At 40.6% G+C, this 21,559-nt stretch overlaps 2 protein-coding genes across 2 annotated transcripts; one reads left to right on the top strand and one right to left on the bottom strand.

Annotated features, from left to right (window-relative positions):
• Window positions 1-1,242: 1,242 nt before the first annotated feature.
• Window positions 1,243-8,928, top strand: LOC124136940 (adenylate kinase isoenzyme 6-like). Its single transcript, XM_046503017.2, has 4 exons — window positions 1,243-1,391; window positions 3,349-3,500; window positions 4,394-4,539; window positions 7,021-8,928. Exons 1-4 carry the CDS (start codon window positions 1,349-1,351, stop codon window positions 7,205-7,207), a joined length of 528 nt encoding a protein of 175 aa, XP_046358973.2. The 5' UTR covers window positions 1,243-1,348; the 3' UTR covers window positions 7,208-8,928.
• A 6,651-nt stretch (window positions 8,929-15,579) lies between these two features.
• Window positions 15,580-20,306, bottom strand: LOC124136939 (probable chitinase 10). Its single transcript, XM_046503016.2, has 3 exons — window positions 19,896-20,306; window positions 17,386-17,592; window positions 15,580-16,254 (listed from the first exon to the last, which is right to left on the bottom strand). The coding sequence occupies exons 1-3, from the start codon at window positions 20,179-20,181 to the stop codon at window positions 16,064-16,066; spliced, it is 684 nt and encodes a 227-aa protein (XP_046358972.1). The 5' UTR covers window positions 20,182-20,306; the 3' UTR covers window positions 15,580-16,063.
• Between the last annotated feature and the right edge of the window lie 1,253 nt (window positions 20,307-21,559).

Below are 21,559 nucleotides of genomic sequence, written 5' to 3'. Positions count from 1 at the left end.
GGGCAGCTTACCGTGATCCTCATTCCATGTTTATACCATCACTCTAACACTGAGTCAATTCCATCAGTGCTGTCAACCAACACATGGATTACAAATGCTTAGGGAAGCAGGCTCGTTGCTCATAGTTCTAAATATCAACAGGCCCTTACGGTCTGCAGTTCATTTAAGTAATTATGTATTAACAGAGACCATATAATAGATGGTTATATGGTCTCTGGTATTAAGCATTATTTAAGTAATGTGATAAACATAAGTTTCTTATTTATAAACAGTGGGATTAAACCTTTCAAATGGTGTATGACATGTAGTCGCAAAGATGTTTTACAAGCTGAAAATGTCCTGATAAATGTCAACATAGGCTTCATCTTTCACCACCGAGTCTTTGGGAACTCGGTGTGATAGCAGTAATTTAAGCGTCTGGTTGACTGGTTGTGTTTTGTAAGTTGTATTGCAAGAGTGTGTTTCCCTGCATCAGCTAAAATGTTTGGGCCTTCAGATTTTTCTACTAGGCCTGCGGGTTTTTTTTTAAAATGTGCTGGGGTCTCAGTTACTCTGGTGAGTTTCAGACGATGACTATTGATCAAAGTTTATTGTAAATCCTTTGAATTAATGAAATAAATAGAGCAAACAAATAGAACCAACACTATAAGCTTTATCTTTATATTTTCATTTGACCCTTTTGACGTTTTAGTGTGGCCGTTTTGACTTTTTAGTGTGGCTGTTTTGACTTTTTAGTGTGGCCGTTTTGACTTTTAAGTGCCGCCGTTTTGACTTTTCAGTGCTGCCGTTTTGACTATGTGGTGTCTCTGTACCTTTTCACGTGTGGCCCCTTCGACCTGTTCCCTATACAGCAAGCACTGTCACTAGTTCGGTAATATATCTATAACTGGAGTATTGCTGAGTGTTACCCTCCACATCTTTCAGTGACAATGTTGAATAAAACCGTTCTCCTTATTGATCTCCCTATTTAAGATATGCCGTGCAAGGGCGAAAGTGTTGACACCATAGAACATAGGTACTTAGATACTGTTAATAGTTTACACTCAATAAACCATTTACGCCACTCCATGTACATGAACCTTTTTCACTAAACCCACAGTGTCAACATTGCATTCAAACGCTTTTGTGATATTAATATGATTCTAAACATAAATAAAAACATAATAAAGTAATAATATCCGTTTTCAAGTGCTCTTTACGATTAGAATCATTGTTAAATGTTGTGCAACTAATAGTATATATCGTAATTGCAATGTATGCTCCACAACAGCGCGTGTTTTCTTCTACGTGTGTTATTTCAAGAGCAGCGCTGTTTGGAGCTTTACTCTACATTTGAACGGAAGTTAAAATGGCAGAGGGCAATCCACGTGGTCCTAATATTTTGATAACAGGTTGTTTATTCGTTGCATTTACGTTGTTATGTACAAGTCAGGTTAATGGGGATTCCTAAATTTGGTATATCCACACACAATCATTCAATAAAGTACGATAATGTGTTAGTGTTGCGCTGAGGTTCACATTGGCACACAATCTGTTGGCCACAGATTCTTTTAATTTTTAACTCAATTGATAGTGCCTTAGTAGCACGTGTTGTTTGCTGGTTTTATTTTGTGTGTTTGTATATGTTCGTGTACGTCATTATTCAGGTCCAATTTATAACTAGGCCATGTTACGGCCTCCCCGCCCCGTCGCCAATAACACAACACGACTAACTGCCAGAACACAACACTAGATCTCCCAGATAACTGGAGTTTGTCACGTGGACCACTTATACTCTCTTGTATCAGTATGATTTGCCATAGGCTGGGAACTCAGTCTTCATGTAACACCTTGTAAATTCTCAAAATATTGGACTTTGTTTTGTGCAATGTTCAAGATCTATTTTTCAAATGAGAGAAGTATTAATGCAAGAAATAACATAAGAGATGAACAGTTTCCAGTTTTGAATTTTTTAAGTTAATTGCATTTAACAGAGTAAATGTGTCTGAAAGTTTCATTGCATTCGTAATATGAAAAGACAACACAGGTTGACTCCCTTGTCTTGTGATCACAAGGTGTATGGTGATTTGAATGTGATAATAACATACCTTGAAATGTGATGGCATCATTGAAATCTCAAGGCCATGTTGACACATTAATTTAGTACCATACACCCGCCTACCTTTGGCATTCAGAGGTTGGTTCCACAAAGCTATCGAAGCCCTAAGGTTATCTTAACTCCAATACTTTGACACAGACGTACAACTGTTGTTGCGTTACGATCACCTTGTGGATCAGGCCCCTGCAACAATAAGTTAACAATCACATCACAAGACTCTGTAACGTAATTTGTGAAATTTTGTTGCAAGAAAAAACGGCTAAACAATCCTATGTGACGTCAGCCTAGCAACAGGGTTGCTGGGGTCATCGAGTTTGCATAAGCTCCTCATTGATCTATCATCTCAACGCAGTGTCGTTGAATTAGCCAAGGGATATTGAGAGTTTTCAATATTTGTCCGTGAAACTTGTTCCCGGACTTCATAAGCACCCGGTTTGGTATTAAACACATTGTAATACCAGCTTAGTTATTAAATGGGTGATCTCTTCATGGGCAAGTAAACTGCAATATAATAAGTGTGGTAGTGATATTTTAAACCATACAGGTGTATATATAGACTGCTTGACAATTTAACCTTACCCCCAAATTAGTATTTACGTCAATGTTTTGATGTCATACCTCAATTATGGAGGACAGTGTGATACACAGTAATATCCTAACCATCATGGAACTTCACTCAGATGTGTCGGTGGCCATGCTGGTCAGAGGTGGTATATATACTCCCCGCCAATAGAAATGTGAACCATAGAAACACAGAGAAGTACATGTATGTATAATAAGGAATGTTTCCAAAGTGTACCACTTAATGACAAAACTAATAATCAGTCAAGTGTTACCACAGTGTCTTTATTCTATCACGATATGCTGCACATGATTTTCAAACTTAACATGCTAATCCTGCACGAGACAAATGGTGCGTCTCGAGTCATGGCTTTATGATGTCACATGATGCGTTCATGAGCATCAATTCACACAACATACCAGTATGCTCATTTGTGTGTCAAACCAATCTAATATTTCTTGAATACGAGAAGTTCATATTTTAACCAACATGTATGGTATTCACGTTTCTTTTGCCAGTATATTTATGAAAGTTAGTTTATCAAGAATGGGAGACTCAAAACAGAACTTAAGCAGTCCATCCAGGCAAAATAATTCTTTGGCAACTTCCCTGGCATAGTTAGTTAAATATCTGTATATGGTGTAAAAAGGTTCCCTGTGAATACAGAGATGTGTGTTTGTGTGTGCAGGCACTCCAGGGACCGGCAAGACTACCCTGGGGTCTGAGGTGTCACAGAGGGTGGGCTTCAACTACATCAACGTCGGCGATGTTGCCAAGCAGCATGACTTGTATGATGGCTGGGATGACAAGTACCAGTGCCCAGTCTTGGATGAGGACAGGGTCTGTACGATGTTCAGCGACAGTACTTTTGTGATGCATATACCCTCTATATACATTCATGCTTGTGAAAAAGTACCAGGTTCTTGGTAGCTGAATTAAATGCGAGATCTGTGACTTTGTCCCTGCCCTTTTCGGGGTGGGGTGGGTGGGGGGACAATGTCTGAGGCACGCGATTTGCTGTGCAGAGTTTCATCCCTTGGGCAAGCCAGAAACCTATGATTGTGGGTTTGAATCCCGGGTCGCCCCGATTATGTTTCTAGGTTTGTCAGTACCATACCCGTGCTCGTGGATTTCACCAAAGTGGTAAACGTCTGAGACCTGCATCACTTCGGGGCCTTCCTCCCACATTAAGCTGACACACAGTGATATAACTGGAATACTGTTAAAAGCGGCATTAAACCCAACTCACTCACTCACTCACTGTCCTTTTCAAACCTTCAAGGCTAGTGTTAGCAGATTTCCTGACAGGCTGCCATCCTGTAGGTGTAATACAACTTGTGAAGATTTGGGGTAGAATAGGTCTTCAGCAACTCACGTTTGCCGTAAAAGGCATCTATGCTTGTCGTAAGAGGCGACTAATGAGTGAGTGAGTGAGTGGTCAGACTTACTGACTTGGTTGATGCATGTCATAGTATCCAAATTGTGTGGATCAATGTTTTTGATGTCAATCACTGGATTGTCTGGTCCAAATTTGATTATTTACAGACTGTCGTCATATAGCTGAAATATTGCTGATTGCGGCATTAAACAACAAACAAACATCAATGTATGAAGTCAGTGGTTGGTATCGCCTTGCATAATTTTGAAAGAGCAGTGCTGTAATTTGTGAAAATACATATCTTCTCACTCAATTGCTGACAATCTCTGAACTGACCTACTCACATCCTTGTCAGGTGATCGATGAACTGGAGGAGGTGATGTCATCAGGCAGGAATGTGGTGGACTATCATGGCTGCGACTTCTTCCCGGAACGCTGGTTTGATATTGTCATTGTACTGAGGACAAACAACCACGAACTGTACGAAAGACTGGAAAAAAGGTTTGTGAAATGATCTAAATAATGAAACATCAGTACAACTACTGGTAGACAGGACCATCAGCTGAATGTCCCCATGGGAGTTACTTCCCTTTGAACAAGCAGACAGTCATCACCTGTAGTGAAAGATGATCTTTTCTTTACAATATCTTCTGGGACACAAACATGCATCACAATTCTGTAATGTTAAAATACTTTGTTGTAAGATTAAAGTGATGTCAACATCTTTCCTTTTTCTCATTGGTTAAAAAGGAAACAGTTTGTTTCAAGGCTTCTAAGAAGGTTACTCTAATTCTAAATCATGTTTACTGTGCGCAATCCTGCGCAATATTGAGGATATATGTTTATGCGAGCTATATAATTTTGTATTTTCTTGTATGAATTAAACATGTAAGCATGGCGATGTTCTAGCATCATGCAATCACTTCTATAGTTTATGTATTCCCTGTGTATTGGGCAGTGTTAAAAATCATAAAACGCATTGTTTTTATTATCTACCTCCTTCCCTGTATTCTAAAGTTTCATTCATATTCACCATTAAATTAACCTGTTTCATTACATTAACCTGTTTCATTAAATTAACCTGTTTCATTAAATTTTATAAACATACCCCACTTTCTACAAAATTCAAAATCATTGAACAGGGGTATTTCTGTTCAAAAGAACTTTGTATTTCTTTTTTTATAAACATTTAATAACAGATATAAATAAGCATCGAAATTATGTCAGTTTACAGAAGCAGTAAATTCAATCCTGATGTAGTGTATAAAGGCATTCAACATGTAAACAAGTAATTTAGTATACAGTTCTGAAGTGCTTGTTGTTTCACATCTTTTTTGTGTGTGAGACATTGCATTAATTGTCCTGGAAGTACAAACAAGACACATAGATCTACAAAAAACCCTTCTTTAAAAATATCTGAAGTGACCATACAATAAAAGTAAACCAGATGAAAAACAATTTACCATTATTTATCAGAAATCTATGGCATATTGTTTCATGAAATGTCAAATAAAGACATGAAGTCATCACAAGTAGGAACAAGATTGTGTAGCTCACTGGCTACATTGTTTTGCATGTGAGTGTACAGATACATGCAAACTTCTAAGTCAAAAGATCTGTAAATGCAGAGCTCCAGATAAGCTGCATATCTGTGTAAATACGCATCAGAAATGCAGAAATACGCAGTAAAATAAAATCCAAGCGTATCAAATACGCAACGAACATTACAGATACGCTACAAAAATAAAACTGGTATGATCATCAAAATATTGTGAAGTAACCCTGCGTATTCGATTAGCAAATCAGCAACTTATTTTGAAATTATAAACGGGCATTCCGTCAACCTTGCCAAACTCCACGATGACAGTTACACCATGCTCATTTGCCATCACACTTTCTTGTGGAAGTATCGTGGTATTTTTTAGTCCTATAAAGCTCTCAAACCCACATGACACCAGTTTGCAGGGACTAGATGAACAGTGTTTTTAAATATTTAACTTAAATACCCACATGTGTAAAAACTAGTGGGTAACAGAAATTTGAATACCCAGATAGAATTACTGATACCCAATGATTTTAAAATGCATGGGTAAAATAACCACAACACCAAAAGCTTATCTGGGGCTCTGTAAATGTTTAAATAAACAGTGGACCCAAGCTCCCCTCCTTCATGCAAATAAACACACGTCTTTACCATGTCTTTACTGCACTTGACATATTGATAACCACTAAGTCCTTTTCTCATTTCCCCTACTATATTCATACAAGTTAAAGGACTAGGGCCCAATCTACAGTACATGCAAGCTACAAGATTGGAGAGAAGTTCCCCGAACTCGACCACCCTTTGTCCTTCCTCCCATCTGTCTCTGTTTGTGTATTTGCCAAGTTTTATATTGTGAAAAAGAGGACAAACCTCCTTGCAAGGTTTGCCAAAGCGAACATGGCCAACATCGGAATTATGATCAATTCGTTTGATTGATTTTACAATTTTTGGTGGATTTTTTGTCTGTTTCTTCTTGAATCCGTCACACCGGTCTGTGTCAGCCGCCATTTTGTCTACCTTACAGGGGATACCTCTAACTCAGTATTACGTCACTCAAACATTGCCGATTTCGGAAAGATTGGTGTTCCTCGAAGTTTTCACTGGAAGTTTCCCATTATGCAGGGAATACCTTAAATCACCCTATATGAGTATCAACTTGCTTGGTGTTATGCAAGTACCCCTTGCTTGGTGTTATGCAAGTACCCCTTGCTTGGTGTTATACAAGTACCCCTTGCTTGGTGTTATACAAGTACCCTTTGCTTGGTGTTATACAAGTACCCCTTGCTTGGTGTTATACCAGTACCTCATGTAGGCGTCTTCGAAACAAGGCTACTTAATATTTATAAAGGAAAGTTTTGTCACCGTGCAGCTTCTGTTTAGAGTTTGAAGTAGAAGAGAAGTTATAAGAGTTTTGTTAATTTTAAATTATTCCTTTTCAGAGGTTACAGTGGAAAGAAGTTGGAAGAGAATATTCAATGTGAAATTTTTCAAACCATCTTGGATGAGGCTCGTGAAGCCTACAAACCAGAGATTGTTCATGAGGTGCCCAGCAACACCCCTGATGAAATGGAAGATAATCTGGATAAGATATCAGCATGGGTTCAGGAGTGGAATATTTCCCACTAGCACACAGGGAGGCTGGCTGTGTGCTGGCTCCAACTTGTCAAATGTACTGCAGATATCTTGACAGACTCGAGACTTTTTTAGTCTGTCTGAAAACTAACATGCCGGATGGGATATGAAACCCATCTTGTTTCTTTGATATGGGCAGGTCCACTGCTTGACGGATTATCACCATGACCGGACTAGTCACTGTCCACCATGAGCTCAAGTTTTCAGCCCTCAGTTTTCACATCTCTGTATGGCAGCTACAAACATCACCATTTTGTCGGCTTGTCATTTGGAAGCCTAGAGGAAGTGATGTAGGCTAACTATTGTAGCAGTTACCACGACGATGTTGATGATGAAGTAATAACCATGATAACGTTATATGTGATTGTATGACCCCAGTGTGCTGATCATGTTGTCAGAAATCACTGCACAGAAGCTGCCGCTTCCTCTTGCTTCCTGCCTGCAATGAGAGGACGCCATGGAAGGATAAGGTGGCCAAAATGTCTGCTGTTTCTAGCAGAGGCAGTTAATGGGGGTAAGGTGGCCAAAATATCTGCTGACCCGTGACTGTGCTTGTCGTAAGAGGCGACCAACGGGGTCGGGTGATCAGGCTCGCTGACTTGGTTGATGCATGTCATCTATCCCAAATGCGTGGATCGATGCTCATGATCAATCACTGGATTGTCTGGTCAAGACTCGATTATTTACAGACCGCCGTCATAAAGCTGAAATATTGCTGAGTGCAGCATTAAACAACAAACAACAAAATGTCTGCTGTTACTAGCTGTTACTAGCAGAGGCAATTAATGGGGGATTATGTGGTCAATTGTCAACACATCATTACTTTATCTGCATATTTACCATGATGGTAGGCTTGCAGTGCTCTGGAGTGAAGTTTAGTGTCGGAGAGTGAAATGTACAAGCTGTTGATATAACGGGGAGAAGTATTTAGGAGTCTTGTATAAATCTTTATAGACTACCAGTATGCAACTCTTATATTGACTCCCTACAAGCATGTCGATGAGTATTTGTGATTATCTGACCACATTAGGGTTGGACTTTGTTGTTGTGGAAGCTACAGATGCTGGGTGTGGGTTGATGGTACCAGATAATCGGAGACACTGCTGGAGATTTGGCTTCTAGTAACTTTCAAGCTTTTCATTGTTTTCAGTTTCATCTGATAGAAGATACAAGAGAATACTGAAACATGATTAAGAGAGTGTATAATGGCATATTCCTTTCCCTTGTAGAATGAGCATGTTGTATGATTTGTTGTTCATGTTGACATAGTTCAAGTTTTATCATCTCAGAAACTGTGTCCAGGCTAGTGTTTGGACTGGTTTAAAGTTTGAATGAAGATTTACGCATTTCATTTGGAACAAAAGGACTTGATGTGATCAGGGCCTATTAGCCTTCTGGAAATCTCAAATTTTAAGGTTTTTGAAAACTTTGAAATATTTTTATGAAAATTATTGTGTAATTCTCATTTATGTTAACACCTCTGATAATTTTCATAATGATATCTATTTAAAAGATTTGGTCATTTCTTAAATTATGCTGATCTTGTCAGTCATAATGGATCCTTATGCTTTGTCCACACCTTGAATTCAAACAATATATTTTTTATTTGTTTTTCTCATACAAAGATCTTTCGAGAAGCCCATATTGGTATGTTGAGTGTGTTGTTGATTTGTGATGAAAAGTCCACATTAAGAAATAAATAGGATCAAAGTGGATATTTGCTGTTTTTCTGGGACCTACATGGAAATCTCCCTACAAGAAAGCACCTCTAACAAGCAGTGGGACTGGGGCATCCTAGTGGAGGAAGTATTCGCTGGGTAAGATAAGGCCTGGTTCAATTGCCCACATTGCTGGACCGTGGATGTCTGTCCAGTTAGCGGAAGGATGGGTGTTCAATCCCCAGCCACATCATACCTAAAGACGTTCAGAGATGGTACTTGTTAACCTGCATGACATTCGGCATAAGGGGCACAAGGACTGGTCAGCTCAGAGTCAGTATATTGTGTCTTGAGTGGGGTATTCATGTTAAACTGTGGCATGGTATCTCAGTGGGCTAGCACTATATAATGGCATTAGTCCGGACTAGTACAAGCAGCCACACATACTGCATGCCCCAGATTGGTATGTGTGAAGCCCATTTCTTGTGTCCCCCAGGGTGATATTGCTGGAATATTGCTGAAAGCAGAGTAAAACCCTACTCACTCACTCAACTATAAGATAAAGATGCAAGGAGCAGGTAGACAAAAAGCAAGTTCTATAACTTCTGGATAATGACTATTATCATATAATCGGTAGGTTTCTCGGCAGGATAAAGCCAACGGATCAAAACGATATCCGTTGGGGTCATATGCGGATAGAGATGCAAATATCAAAGGTCAAGTAGGGACTACTTTCACTGTTTATAAACAAACATGGCGTCGCCCTCGTCATTCGGCAATCGAGTTAGAATTAACCATCGGGAATCTGGATAAACTACAGGGATAATTGCTATCATTATCAAAAGAACAGTCTAATATACTGAAAATCAGTGTCTAACTGTGACGTAGCTAAGGCATTTTATAAGTTTTGGCAACTTTGGAGATATCAATTTCGAAACAATTTTGCGAGGGCACGAGGCCTAGCCAAGCGGGATCAGTAGCCATGACTGGTAGACCTCTGCGGCTTGAAACCTTCTCCACAAATTGAAATAGTTGGATTTGGCCGAAATATGTTTGAATTGTTACCTTGTTTCGTTTTGTCGCTCTGTGTACATCTGACTACACTTCTTAACGTTATGACAGGACAGACCGACTGTCAACAACGTCTGACCATGGCCGTGACGTCTCATAGACTAGGGTTAGAGTAGCTTCCCTTTGACAAAGGGCAGTTACTCTAGCGGACAGACCGATGGATTGCCGCGAAAGGCAATTAAAAACAATTGTTGTTTTGCGTATATGTTGCTTCGCCACTGTATAAGAAACAGACTTCAGTTGGAACTATATTGGCTACTGTCACTGTCCGACTGACACATCACTTACCCTGTGACGTAATAAATATTAATGCGCGCATTCCAGGAAAACTCGCAATGTTTCGGTAATGTTTGTGAGGGAAAGCGATTTTGAAGCGCAGAATTAAAGAATGACATTATATGATAAAGAGGTTATCACGCTTGTGTGTTTGGGGATGGTAAATATCCTGTATTAGGAATAAACACTATGTATTTAGCTCGCCAAGGCTCGCTAAATACAACGTTTATTCCTAATGCAGGATATTTACCATCCCCAAACACACTCGCGTGATAACCTCTATATATTCTATGAGAGCAGATTTTCTGCACTTTTTTTTTATCAAACATAGTTTATCCCCACTAGCCCATATATCAGGAATTGTTATGGGAAAGTCTGGCTGACAATCGGAGAATAACCAGTCTCAGGAATTCACTTGACAGAGTGTCCCTATTCATTTAGATTCTTAGAACATCCTAAGAATTTTGTGCCTGAAAAAACATTCGCTAATGTTTTTATTAAAGGGTACATTACTAAAAACATAAATTTGGAGCAGTCTTTAGTCAAGTCCAAAGAGTAACGCCAAGAGAAACTCGTAGAGGAATATTCTGGTATCCAGGGTAAATCCTCTGCTGTTTATATACATATTGGCACTATTTGACTTTGGAGGTAACATAATACGACATTATTTTCAGTGATCCATTCATGCAATTATCTCTCTGTTTTGTATTTTGTGCCCAATAAAATCTGTTCGGGCGCATGCTCCAGACTGGTTATTCTCTGGGGTTGTTTCATATACCATACTGAACGTTTAACAGGGATATATTTATTGTCTTTCCATCATACACAAAACTGATTCTCATAATATGTCAAGTGTATATTTACATAGAATGGCATATCTGATTACCCCTTTCAAAAGTTATGCAATATTGAGAAACTGTCATGGATGTGAGAGGGGCGTCATGGACAATGGACGACGTCAGATCTAAATGATTCGTCATAATGCCTCAACAGAATGATAAACTTGGAGAATGTGCGTACGGTGTCAAACAAGAACATATGTTAAGCGTCAGCAGGTCGGTATGTGGACAATGTGATTAACAGTTCAAAACATGTTGTTTATGCCTATTTTACACTGTTGGATGATTTTATGAAACTGGAAAGAGGACAACTATTACTAACAATGAAAAGTGCAATATTCAAGGTGAAAGGAAGAACTACCCTAAACACACGCCTGAACGCAACCAGTGGTTGAGCCCATGCACGTGCAATACATGCCAAGTAACAGTCAATGTGGGTATAAAATGGTTCGTTCCAGATGCAACCGGATTGCATTCTTGGATGTTGAAAATGCGACGTGTTTTGAATACTTTTATCTCTTACTATCTGCGTGACCCGTCAATAATGACGCTGAGTAGATGTAGACGAGAGACGCAGAGCTCCATGATATATGAACACACTAACAGAATACACGACTCTGAATTACGGGTGTTATCCGCTCCTTCAGAATTATTGTTGAAAATCCCTCTCTCAAGTCGCAACATTTTAATGCAAGAGGAACAGGTAATCCATAATTCCTAGTAAGTTGTCTCTATTCTTCTTTGGTTCAGCACTTTGGGCTATGCTCCGACATACAGTTGACGACCCGTGAAGATCCGGGTTGGAATAGCAACCCATGCTTGTCGTAAGAAGCGACTAACGGGATCAGGTGGCCAGGCTCGCTGACTTGGTTGATGCATGTCATCGTATCACAATTGCGTAGATCGATGCTCATGATGTCAATTACTGGATTGTCTGGCCAAGACTCGATTATTTACAGACCGCCTTCATATAGCTGGATTATTGCTGAGTGCAGCGTTAAACAACCAACAAACAAATAAATATACAGTTGACACGCAGTGAAATATTCCTTAAAAAGGCGTTAATCCTATCCCACTGACAATTTGACAAATATGATTATTAATACAAGCAGGTGTTTTCTAGAGAACACGAGACAAAGAAACGGAATTGTCTTGACGTGAAGGGTATGGTTTTACGTAACGAGCTGTTGGCCCTGTTCCACGACCCCAGGCTCCACACACTGTTCGATGTGGTCGAATTGATTGCCTGTTACCTCGTGATTGACAATTCAATGTCTTTTTCTGTCTTTGCTTGCAATCAGTAAGTTTTGGAGAAACAAGTATTTTTTCAGGACATCTTATGACAATTAAAGTTTTTAGGTAAAACACATCACTCTCCCAGAACATTTCATGGTCGGCCTCTTAGTAACTGGCGATAACCATACTGTTTTTCCAAAGTAGAGCTTGGTTTCCTGAAGATTTAACATCGCTAAATGGAATTTTTCAAACCGAACGCGCAGCGTGAGGTTTCAAGTTTTATATTTAGAAATCGAGTAATTTCCAAATTCACGGTAGAATCTTTATTTCAAATCCATGGTAGAATATGTATTCTACCATAAATTTGGAAATTACTCGATTTCCAAATTGAACATTTGAAACCTCACGCTGCGCGTTCGGTTTCAAATTCAGTTTAAGCGTTTAAATCTACAGGTAACCCAGCTGTATATTGATAACACAGTATGCTTATCTTCTACATAAAGGGTTATTTTCAGCTTGACGTCCGAGTTGCGTACTTGGGCACGCCAGAAACCTATGATTGTGGGTTCGAATCCCGGTTCGGCCCGATTATGTTTCTAGGTTTGCCAGTACCATACCCGTGCTCGTGGGTTTTACTGAAGTGGTAAACGTCTGAGACCTGCAACACTTCAGGCTTTCCTCCAACATTAAGCTGACACGCCGTGATATAACTGGAATACTGTTAAAAGCGGCGTTAAACCCAACTCACTCACTCAGCTTGACGTTTTACAGTCTTGAAGGAAATAACGTGTGTTTTCTGTTGCCGAACACCGTAGGCTATTTGATGAAGTCGTACAAAGTAGGGGTCGTTGCAAATGTAAATTTAGGAAGAGGTCGTAGACTGAATGAAAAGATGTTTGACAACAGTGTGCTGTACGGGAGCAAGATGACAAAGACTTATCATAGATCATGGAGGAACAAGAAAAACAATCCTCGTATGACATCAGTTGACACCAAAATGTGTTTGGAGACGGGCCCTGCTGTCCACCCTATCATGTGACAGACAAAAAGACACGTGTGGAAATATTTACCGCTTTGGACTAGTGTTTATCTTGATGTAAAACATATCTCCTTCTGACGCTATCAAAAGTACTTTCTGACCGCGCATGTGCAGTCGGTTCCTCAAATAGCCGAGGACCGCCCCCGTGGTCTAGTGGTAGGGCGTCAACCCGGAGACGGTAGGTCCGGTGTTCGAATCCCGGCCGCGTCATACCAAAAGACGTTAAGAGACGTACTTGTTGTTACGTGTAGTACTTGTAGGTTATGTGTCCGACAGTGTGTCGAACACGAAGTACATTTCCTCACAGAATGTGAATACTACTCTGATCTACGATATGACTATTCTCATTTGTTTCCTCCAATACATACTTGTCTAAGAAGTTTAACCCCAGAAGACCAATTTATATATGTTATGCAGAATAATACTCTAGCTATTCCCCTAGCCGCAGTTGTTACTGCTATGTATAAAAGAAGAAAAATTCAACTTGCATTGTTAATAGTGCACTTGTGATCCATAAGTAATTGTTACTCTTCCTTATAGGATTTAACCACATGTTTATACAAGTCTAAATATATTTTGTTTTAATGGTATTCTTCCTTAAAGGATTCCTCAACAGTTACAACAGATATTAACAATGGGACATTTTCAAATAAGTACTTATAAAATAGTTCTGTTACCACACGTTCGTATATATTTTGCATTTGTATCTCACTAAACGATACTAGTATAATCTCTTTACATAAAACTGAGTTATTTTTTATCTCTCGTGTCTCATAGGCCAACTGGCCGGGTGGTATATTTTATATTTTGTTATGTACTTTGAATGTATGTTTTTTTATACTGCGTGACACGCAAATAAAATATTATCTTATCTTATCTTTATCTTTGTTACCCTGTCTTGTGCTCGGCATTAAGGGGCTAATACAAGGCCTGGTAGGCTCGGAGTATACTGTGTCTGAGTGGGGTATTCATGTTAAACTGCGGCGTGGTATCTCAGTGGGATAGCACTATAAAATAAGCATTTGTCCCGACTTGTGCAAGCAGCCCAGCAACCCAAGCTTGCCGTAAAAGGCGACTATGCTTGTCGTAAGAAGCGACTAAAGGGATCGGGTGCTCAGGCTCGCTGACTTGGTTGATGCATGTCATCGTATCACAATTGCGTAGATCGATGCTCATGATGTCCATCCTCGATTATTTACAGACCGCCGTCATATAGCTGGAATATTGCTGTGTGCGGCGTTAAACAACAAACCAACCAACAAGCAGCCACACACCACAGACACACGTGCATGCACACACGTCTGTCGCTATATAAGTGCAGGGGCGGTCGGGTAACCTAGTGGTTACAAGCGCCGAGATATTGCTGGAATATTGCTAAAAGAGGCGTTAAACCATACTCACTCACTCATTACATAAGTGCAACAATCTTGGACGCGACGTTAAACTCATTCCACCTCACCTCACCTCACCTCTAACCCCCGAGAAACCAGTCTTAGTATGAATATTACAGCTGTTTTGTCATGGAGTCACTGAAGTGGAATTCACGTTCATGTCGCCGTGTTAAGTAATAATAGCGCGCTTGTATAGTCCCTAGCCTTTGGGCTACATGCAACTGCTCAGTGGCGCTTACAGAAACACATGGGAAATACAGGTGAAAAATCAAAAAGCTTGTGTAAAGAGAAAAAGGTTTAAGTTGACGTCTGACGGAATCCCCCATGTTTGATTGTAGTGAGTGTGTATACCACCGATGTGAACAATATTTCAGTCACGTCCAGGTGTGTAAGCGTCACAGGAAAGCAAACGTGACAGGTTGTTGGCCAACTTATTAAATGGACAAGGGGGCCCAATATGACAAGGGTAATTTTCGAGACGAATCTGGTATTCGACCGTTGAGTTTGATAACCAATTATTGGTACATCTATAGGAAGTTACAACAAAGAAAGCCATATACCACGGCCCTATCCTTGCTTCATTGTATAATTACAACAATATTTGACAAATAGTCATGTGTAAGTGTTTAAGACGCAACACTAAGAGATCCACCGTATGTTCACCGAATCTTCTTCGATTAACGAATGGACACTGAATTGTATTTTGCGCTTTTAGCAAAATCACGGCGGGGAACACCAGAGTGAGCTTCACACATTGTACTCATGTGGGGAATAGAACCGGGTCTTCGGCGTGATGAGCGAACACTTAACCACTAGGCCATCCCGCCGTCCCCATTCATTAATAACAAAAGACAGATTAAAATAATTACAAATATTTATTCATTCATAAAATGAGCAAAAACAGATGCAATTCACTCAATCAAACATTCGAAAGACTTCGCATGTACACAAGGGTATGGGAACAGTTACAGTGGTGACTAGATGGCACTCATGGTGCGTGGAAACTCCGGGCACCGCCACGCACAGCTTCGTACACAGAACACGTGACAGGATGAAACATGACACTGTATGGAAAACGTCCGTCAGGTATTAGGCAGCAATTAACAACAGTGACAATTTCACGTATGTTTAAACCTGTCGAAAAAGGTAGTAGGCTGTTTGTTAAAACCAAGCGATATTTTAGGTCACCAAATTGATCCCGTTAATAAATGCATTTTTTGGCTTCGATAAATGTGTGATCAAGAGGTTTGCGGTGAACTTTCAAAAATGAGACAGAAACAATATGGCTGCCGATCACGAAGATCGCCAACCAATCAGAAGACAGATGCACTTAATGGCAATTAGAAGGGTCCCTTCCCGTTACAGTCGACAGAGGAATGCCACTCGCACTTCCTTCCTGATGGAGAGAAGGAGGTGCCGTGGGGGCACTGGATTCTCTGTGTGCGACGCCCATGCTGACACAGGATGAAGTGTCTGCAGCTCTCGGGGTCGGGCACCTGTCCGTCGTGGGCACACAGGGGGTCCTCCTCTCCTGAAAAAAACACGTGTTTAGTATTTGATAGCCCCTTTTATGATATCATTGCCATAATATTGACGGTGTTAAGTTTGTCTCCCAGAAACCAGTATCCCGTTCAGTGCCACGGAGAACATTACATACATTAGGACTTGATTATATCTATAGTCTAGCTTTGGTGGCGGTAAGTTTGTTTGTTTGTTGTTTAACGCCGCACTGTACAGCGGACTGTAAATAATCGAGTCTAGACCAGACAATCCAGTGTTTGGTATCATGCGCATCGATCAACCCATTGTGATACGATGACATTCGTCAACCAAGTCAGCGAGCCTGACCACCCGATCCCGTTAGTCCGCTCTCACGACAAGCTTTCACCGAAGTGGTAAACGTCTGAGACCTGCATCACTTCGGGCTTTCCTCCCACATTAAGCTGACACGCCGTTATATAACTGGAATACTGTTAAAAGTGGCGTTAAACCAAGCCCACTCACTCACTCTTACGACAAGCATAGTCGCCTTTTACGGCAAGCATTGGTTGCTGAAGACCAATGCTAACCCGGAATCTTCACGGGATCGTGGCGGTCTGTGAGACCAATGCTCCACTTGATGGCCCCAAGTGTCACGTCTGCTTTGTGAAACGTGGCCATTGCCTCCATGTAATTTGTAATAAATCGTTATTTCTGTTAGATATCAAGTTTATCAGTTTGCTGACAAGGAACGCTTTCCACAAAGCGATCTGAGCACTACGGTGATCTTAAACCTATGTTGAAGTGTTGGAATTGCGATCACCTTAGTACTAACATCGTTTTGAGAATGGGACCCAGTACAGTTTGTACGAATTACCTATATCAAAATGTCCCTGATTTCATACATGATCTTGCCGATTAACGTCAAACATAACTGTCGTGTACGCGCCTTTTTCAGCTAGTACAAGGTACCACAGAGTGCCATCATCAGCTTACAAAAAGGATTAATACCCTTTGAGGTCGAATAAGATGACATTGTTATAATGTAATAATAAGCACTAAATATGATGGACAACTTGTCTGCTATTTACACTTTTGCTGCATTAATCAACAAGCTTAGGTCTTCATACATACACGTTGCTTCTCCTATTAAGCCAATTATAGACTGATGTAAGAAACTTACTGATGACAATGGTCTCAGGTACTTTCCTTGGTCCGCATTCATTGACGACGTTGTGGGCAAACTCGCACGTGTTGTTCCTAGGCAAGTAGAGCGTTCCATCCCCGCAGCGCTGGATGGCGATCAAAGTGCCGTTTGCGCATGACACAAACTTGGAGCAGTCCTCGGGGTCGGGGTTGTTTCCGGTCTGTTTCTTGCATCGGGGGTCATCTGTAAAGTAAAAAGGAGTATATTGAAATAAATGTCTATGTCCGTTTAGCAGTTTGATTGATAATATATTTATTTTTACAGGAAATGTGAAGGTGCCAATGAAATTTGCCTTTCTTAGAACTCGCCACAACACTTGCTTGCCCAGATTTGAAATACAAAGTGTTACTTGGATATATATACTTATAGTGTTTGCGTTATTGATACAGATATATCAAAAGTGCTTTAAATATCTTAATGATGACGGTAGACCAATGGCTTATCCGTTCGCAACTTAGCTGCGTTAATCGTATCATTGTGCTGTCCCCTAAAAACTAGTTTGATTTTGACTTATTGCTATAGACTGTTCCATAGCGTTTTCCTAATAGATTTGATTTGGAACACACCACACTAACAATCCTGCCATGCGTCGTAATCCCACGAAAATTACAACACGACCCGCTTCCTAAAACACTTTGCTTCATATATATGTGTACTTACGTTTTCGAACATGCAACTTTCTATGTACTTAAAAATCGGGTTGGAATCATCGAGAGAGTACGGAATTTTGGCCGCCATTGCTAAGCGCAATGGCCATATCAAACATCTTTACCGGTCTCGTTACCACCTCGATAATTAACATCGTGTTGAACGAACTAAACTATAAATACTCGTGTCTGAAGGCAAGTGTAGTTGGAAGTGAATCATGTTGCATTTGTCGTTAGATCACGACGCATGCATCTTAAAGCATAATTATAAAGAACGATGCAGACTTGGATCGGGTAGAGTGCCAATCTGATAGTATTAGGAACACACTATAGACAAGCTCCGTATAGACAAGCCAAAATCAAAATCGCTCACAGGGAGCAGCGCAGAAATACGGCCACTGCAGATACTTCTCCACCCACCACGCTATTCCTGGAATAGTGATGAGTGAGTGAGTTGGGTTTAACGCCGCTTTTAACAGTATTTCAGGTATATCACGGCGTGTCAGCTTAATGTGGGAGGAAAGCCCCAAGTGATGCAGGTCTCAGACGTTTACCACTTCGCTGAAACCAACGAGCACGGGTATGGTGCGAAGCGAATGTGGAAGATATCCATTGTATATTTAAACCTTCAAAATGTCTAATAAATATTGGTGTAAAATATTAAAAATGTCAAATGATCGTTATGTCAAGAAATATGATAATACGATTGTACAATTGGAAAGTAACGGTTGTAAACGTTGGGCATCTAGGATGAAGCATACATTGCAGGTCTGTGTTTGGATTGTTTGGCAAGAACAGATGGGTCGAAATGAAACGTTATTTTTAATTGAATTTTTAGGTAGACTTAAAGTTTCGTGTCATCAAGATTGGCATTGTGCATTATTAAAGGGCACATGAACAGATGGATACCCGTTGTTTGAACCTATGGTGGTGTTGAACCATTTTCCCACACAGTCAACTATCAGACACATAGATGGGCTCTTGCCCAGTTTAGATCGGGTTTTTATAAACTAGGAATAGGAGCTGGTATATTGGAGAAGCAAGACATGAGGGATGATGTAATATCTGTAAACTGCTATCTATAAAGATGAATATCACTTCATACTCATTTGTAATAAATATCAAGCATTGCGACGCTTGTACTTTCCTTTAAAATGCTATGAATAGTCAACAATCCCCCAAATTAATGTGCTTATGCTAATATCAAATGCAACCATCTCAAAACGTTTATCAGTTTATAGCCTTCATTTAGTGTACATTTTCACCCTATACTTCTCAATGTGTAACCTGTGTCCTTCGCCTATATTACTTCTGAATAAACTTCTACTGAGCATTCTTGTTCAGATACACACGCTTCCGGACCGATACGTTTGAGGAAATGGGTTCTAGTGTCAACACGAATTGGGAAATCAGTACGGGTGTCACAGAAGAAAGTTAGCTCAATATTATATGAAAATGATCGAAACACCTCCGAGTCAAGAAATCATTAATTTTTCAAAGACCCTTTAGTAGATAATGGCACGTAACTTTAGGTGCAGCGATTACTACATCTAGGCTCAGTAACGTCGGGGTAAACATCACCTACAGCGGTGGCGTTAAACTTTCAAGAACCTTCGTAACTTAATTGCGTAATTAAAACCAGACGGTTCCTTGAGTCTGATTTCTTAGTTTCGTTAAGTAGCAATACATCATACTTTTAATCTGGTCTCACAGCTTAGAGTTTTATACATTCCGAACTTCTATAAGCACATGTGTTCACAAGTGAATTTAAGCGACGTTTCAGGTTTAAATTAGTATAAAAGACAATAGCGACCACCGTCGACGTCGTCGTGTACTTACTGGCGATGGGCACTTGTGGTGAGCCGTTACAGTCATCCCTGTCGGGGTCCCACTCCCAGACACAGGCTGATGCCAGTTTCGACCACACTTGGCTGGCGTTGCATCTTACAGACTGAACAATTTCGGCGTCGAAGCCGCACTGGTGGGCGACCATGCAGTCGTTTTCGTCCCTCACCCACAAGCCAGGCTGGATGTTGAGACATGCTCTCTCATCAGCGAAGTAGTCGGCTGCCAAGGCGCAAGCTACGAAGGCTACAATGAGCCCGAAGAGTCTACTTCCTACCATCTTGCTCGTTGTCAGGGAACAGCTTGAAGATTGGTGGATGCCAGCTGATTTTATGCTTGAACGTCGAACGTGTTTTGTCTCAGTTCGTTGCCCCTCCACAAGCTCTTGTCAAATACCCCCCCTGTCTGTTGAGGTTGAGGGACACGTGGTTCATCTTATTTATGATAGTCTGTGTTTAATCAGGATTCGTTGTGTGCCGAGCTCACACGCTGGTGCCTCCCTGCACACGTCCCGGGGCCCTCGGCACGATACAGAGGTTGAGATGTGCCAAGGGGATTTTTAGTTAAATTTGCGATTGGCTAAGACAACAGACCGCTTCCGGTCGATCGGTCAGTGCTGACGAAAGAGTACCGAGGACACAGAGAACTTCCGATAGCATCCACAAACATGTTGACCACATGCTGATTAAGCACTTTTGGTGTGGATTTGAGGAGATTAGGTTCAACGTCTCTAAAGCAGCGTCACCAACCCTCGCTGGTACGCCAAATGCGCCGTTAACTCTTCGCAGTACGGATAGGTTTGGACACGGATTAAGGTTGTGGCTGTCTCAAACACAGTCCACTGATTATGCATCTTCAGAGAACAGCTCATACTGTCGACCCAACGAAGCGTCATCACGTGCACCTGGATTTGGCATGGTGGTGTTACATCATGGTGGCACGTGGTAGCCCTATTTATAAAATCATTTTTTTCAAAGTACATTCAATTCATAAGAATTATCGGAATAATATACCTGTATTTCAACTTGGTGTTGATACAAAGATAAGTGCATCGTTACCAATGTCGCGTGACCCTTGCGAAAAATCGATGGCTACGGGACGATCCCTATTCCACATGACATTATTTGACACGAGTCGTTGTTACTGGGTATTATAGGTTTAATAAGTTGTGGAAATAGTTATGAATATCAACTGAGTATTCAACCAAAATCAAAACTGCATTTTAGGTAAAGAATTCTACGGCTAGACCGAATTTCTTCAAATACATGTCTCAGGTTACGCTGCGTTCCGATTGCCTTTAGTGATAAAGCTACATAGAATCGGGATGTTAAATCTCATTGAAGAAAGTCCTTGCTTCAGAGTAATCTCCCTTTCATTGTGCCGAAACCATATCTCTGTCTGGAAAAACGGAAATCAACGTGTGGAAGCAGCCTGTTGTAAAGCACAAATGTTAGACCTGTTCTCATTGGCCTGCCCAAAGCCGAACTGTGATTGGCTGACGGAAGAATATAAATGCTGCACACGGTAGTTCCGTGTGCATTGGAGAAGCCTCGCAGGGTTGAGTCCACTAGGTTCAGAGTGGAAGATGAAAATCTTTACCTCAATGTTGCTCCTGATGGTGTCCATGTCTGACTGAAGCTTATACTTATTTGTCGCTA

The sequence above is a fragment of the Haliotis rufescens genome, unplaced genomic scaffold (assembly GCF_023055435.1).
Source record: "Haliotis rufescens isolate VD_foot unplaced genomic scaffold, xgHalRufe1.0.p SCAF_1, whole genome shotgun sequence".
NCBI classification, from domain to species: Eukaryota; Metazoa; Mollusca; class Gastropoda; order Lepetellida; family Haliotidae; genus Haliotis; species Haliotis rufescens.
Note: the sequence above shows the minus strand (reverse complement) of the source record. Positions and strands in the feature narration are given on the sequence as shown.